The sequence below is a fragment of the Austrofundulus limnaeus genome, unplaced genomic scaffold (genome assembly GCF_001266775.1).
Source record: "Austrofundulus limnaeus strain Quisiro unplaced genomic scaffold, Austrofundulus_limnaeus-1.0 Scaffold1215, whole genome shotgun sequence".
In the NCBI taxonomy this organism is placed as follows: Eukaryota; Metazoa; Chordata; class Actinopteri; order Cyprinodontiformes; family Rivulidae; genus Austrofundulus; species Austrofundulus limnaeus.
This window is the reverse complement of record NW_013953617.1, coordinates 68,993-72,727: the sequence shown is the minus strand read 5'-3', so window position 1 is coordinate 72,727 and position 3,735 is coordinate 68,993. Positions and strand designations below refer to the sequence as shown.

The window sequence follows — 3,735 nt, the reverse complement described above, 5'->3', positions numbered from 1 at the left end:
CTCTTTACTGTTGGGTCGACTCTGCTGTTGGGTACTGTTGGGTCAACTCTTTACTGTTGGGTAGTGTTGGGTCAACTCTTTACTGTTGGGTAGTGTTGGGTCAACTCTTTAGTGTTGGGTCAACTCTTTACTGTTGGGTAGTGTTGGGTCAACTCTTTACTGTTGGGTAGTGTTGGGTCAACTCTTTACTGTCGGGTAGTGTTGGGTCGACTCTGCTGTTGGGTCAACTCTTTACTGTTGGGTCGACTCTTTACTGTTGGGTAGTGTTGGGTCAACTCTGCTGTTGGGTTGACTCTTTACTGTTGGGTCGACTCTTTACTGTTGGGTAGTGTTGGGTCAACTCTTTACTGTTGGGTCGACTCTTTACTGTTGGGTAGTGTTGGGTCAACTCTTTACTGTTGGGTCGACTCTTTACTGTTGGGTAGTGTTGGGTCGACTCTGCTGTTGGGTTGACTCTTTACTGTTGGGTCGACTCTTTAATGTTGGGTAGTGTTGGGTCGACTCTTTACTGTTGGGTCGACTCTTTACTCTTGGGTCGACTCTTTACTGTTGGGTCGACTCTTTACTGTTGGGTAATGTTGGGTCGACTCTTTACTGTTGGGTAATGTTGGGTCGACTCTTTACTGTTGGGTCGACTCTTTACTGTTGGGTCGACTCTTTACTGTTGGGTAATGTTGGGTTGACTCTGCTGTTGGGTCGACTCTTTACTGTTGGGTCGACTCTTTACTGTTGGGTCGACTCTTTACTGTTGGGTAGTGTTGGGTCGACTCTGCTGTTGGGTCGACTCTTTACTGTTGGGTTGACTCTTTACTGTTGGGTCGACTCTTTACTGTTGGGTTGCCACCTTACTGTTGGTTTACTGTAAATTGACAGTCTCTAAGGTGAGTACCCACCTGCACACAGGAAGCTGCTGAAGACTTCATGTGACTTTACTTTGTGTATAATCAGTCAGACTCTCATTTCTCACAAAGTGAGGCTGCCATTGGTGWTCAGCTTTTCTTATTTCTTCTTGATGGCAGCCAAGTCTCGCTGCAACTCAGAGAATTTAGGTCGATCTTCTGGGTTGTACTGCCAACAGCGCTGCATCACTTTGTATACGTCGTCAGGGCAACGCTGAGGACACGCCATCCTGTAACCTGGAAGATACTTCTATAGTTACCAGACAACACTTTTATATTGTAAAAAAGGATGAATAAAATCTGACTTCATGCCTTCACCTTTCTCAACTTGTTCTCGTGCCTGTTGATTAGTCATTCCAGGATAGGGACACACTCCAAGACTAAACGTTTCCCACAGCAGGATGCCATAACTCCACACATCACTTTCTGAGCTATAACGTCCTGCAACAGCCAATCAGAGGGTTGGAGACAGTCAGCATTAAATCAGAGGGTTGGTGACACAGTCAGCAGCCAATCAGAAGGTTGGAGACAGTCAACAGCCAATCAGAGGGTTGGAGACAGTCAACAGCCAATCAGAGGGTTGGAGACAGTCAGCATTAAATCAGAAGGTTGGAGACACAGTCAGCAGCCAATCAGAGGGTTGGAGACAGTCAACAGCCAATCAGAGGGTTGGAGACAGTCAGCATTAAATCAGAAGGTTTGACAGTCAGACCATCACTGGGCTTATACAACCAAACCATGGTCTTGTTTATTTAAATGTGAAAAGTTCAGCAGAGTTTGAGTATTGGTCTACCTGTTTTAGTAGCACATACATTTGACTTCAGAAATTAGACAGTAATACAAGCATTTCCAGAGAAAATATCCAAAAGGAAGTAAATACGGGGTGAGGACAAGCAAAGAGCCCTGAGGATCAGTGCATAAAAAAAGAGGACTCAACATCAACAAAGCAAACACACAAATAGGTGTGGAACAGACACATTACAAGTGTGTAACAATTAAAGAACAGGTGTTACCATAGTTCAGAGCCTCAGGTGCGGTCCATTTAATGGGGATCTGTTTGAGTCCAGATGAAGAATAAACTCCATCATCTTCCTGTCTACTCATCCCAAAGTCACTGATCTTCAACACACTGTTGTCTCCTACCAGGCAGTTCCTCGCCGCTAGGTCCCTGAGACACACACATGTTTACAAAGACATCCACACTCGTCCCATATCATATTACACCTTTTACCTGTTTCAACCAGTTACCTGTGGATGCAGTTCTTACTCTCCAGGTACGACATCCCAGCAGCAGCATCCACTGAGAAGCGAAGTAACTGTTTTGTCTTCAGTTCATCTTTCTTCTTTCTTAAAAATGACAAGAAATCTCCCCCTGGTACATTTACAGGATACACAAACACACCTGGTAAATGCTTCAGGACACATAATGAAACTAGAAAAAGGTTTTCCATCAATAAACAAGTATTCATGAAATGCAACATACTTTAACTTGAAGTCTGTTATCACATCTAACTTCATCAATTGTCACATTTTAAACCAGCTTCCATTGGCCAAAGTGTTATACATAAAATAATGAACAGTAAAAAAAAAAGAGTACTACTGAACACAGTCCAAATAATATATAAATAAACAAAATAATAATGCGGCATAAAATAAAAACATCTAAATGATGCCAAACATCATGCTTTAATAAAGCCACTGAGAACAAATGTGATCTAAAATCACAAGTCTGTCCAGGCAGAGTGTCTGCAGCGGCCTCACTTTTACGCATCACAATGTTGGGTTAGCATGAAGTGTGTCAGAGATTTGTAGCAAACTGAGGGGCGGGGCAACGAAGAACAAAATACAGTCACAAGAATCAGAATCAAAAGCTTAGCTGCACTCACCAGGAACAAGCTCCATGACGATGTAGATGGGCTGCCTCTGCGTACAAACACCAATCAGCTTCACAATGTTGGGATGGTCGTACTGCTTCAGGATTCTGCAGCCAATCACACGACAGGTGTGTTGTTTATGTTTACCTGGCCTCAGACAGGAAGTTGTTTATGTTTACCTGGCCTCAGACAGGAAGTTGTTTATGTTTACCTGGCCTCAGACAGGAAGCGTATTTTCAGCTCTGGAGGTAAATCTTCTTTACAGGTTTTGACAGCAACTGGAATCTTGTCACGTTGTAAGGTTCCTTTGAAGACCTCACCAAAGTTCCCCTGACAACAAAGAGAAGAGGTGCATGATGGGACACAAACGGTTTTAAACTGACTTTAGGAGGAAACAGGATGTGAGGTCACCTTTCCAAGCAGCTCGCCAAGCACCACGTCCTCGTGGTTCAAGATCCACTTCTTGTCCTGCAGAGAAACAAGTCTTTCAGTTTTTAAACAAAGAATCACTCGTTCTGAGGATTCAACTGCACTTCTTCTAACGGGAGGTAGAAGGAAATTTATTTATCCTGTGTGCTCTTATTTTCAGGAAATATCTTCTTTATGCAAAACTGAATGACAAACACAATAAGATGAGCGTACTCAGTGATTTTACTTTGATCTAATAATAAATGTGATAATTTATTTACAGAATCAAAACAAATCACTAATATACAGCTTATTGTGGACAATCAAATTTCCTATAAAAGTTTAACAACAAACTTTTAGGCTTAGATGTTAATAAACCATTTGTTTGCGGCACTTTTTCTTAAAGGGGACCTATTATGCAAAATTCACTTTTTAAAAGTTTTTTTTACTCAACTTTGGTTATGTACTTCTTAAAAAACAGTACTAGGACCAAAGAAAATGCACCCAGGTGTACATCTACACTACACACACACACACACACACACACACACACA

The 3,735-nt window shown here is 42.2% G+C and overlaps 2 protein-coding genes across 2 annotated transcripts in view; one reads left to right on the top strand and one right to left on the bottom strand.

The window, feature by feature from the left end:
- LOC106534583 (uncharacterized) overlaps positions 1 to 504 on the top strand; it is a 2,817-nt gene extending 2,313 nt beyond the window's left edge. Inside the window, exons 5-7 of the mRNA XM_014031273.1 lie at positions 42 to 89; positions 148 to 260; positions 403 to 504. Of these exons, the coding sequence (XP_013886727.1) occupies positions 42 to 89; positions 148 to 260; positions 403 to 490 (249 nt within the window). The 3' untranslated portion in view covers positions 491 to 504. The remainder of the gene's footprint in view (positions 1 to 41; positions 90 to 147; positions 261 to 402) is intronic.
- Positions 259 to 3,735, bottom strand: part of fer (fer (fps/fes related) tyrosine kinase) — a gene marked incomplete in the record, with an annotated part of 41,331 nt that continues 37,854 nt past the window's right edge. Inside the window, 7 exon segments of the mRNA XM_014031274.1 lie at positions 259 to 1,136; positions 1,218 to 1,340; positions 1,913 to 2,067; positions 2,148 to 2,271; positions 2,786 to 2,880; positions 2,985 to 3,103; positions 3,185 to 3,241. Coding sequence (XP_013886728.1) covers positions 1,000 to 1,136; positions 1,218 to 1,340; positions 1,913 to 2,067; positions 2,148 to 2,271; positions 2,786 to 2,880; positions 2,985 to 3,103; positions 3,185 to 3,241 — 810 coding nt within the window.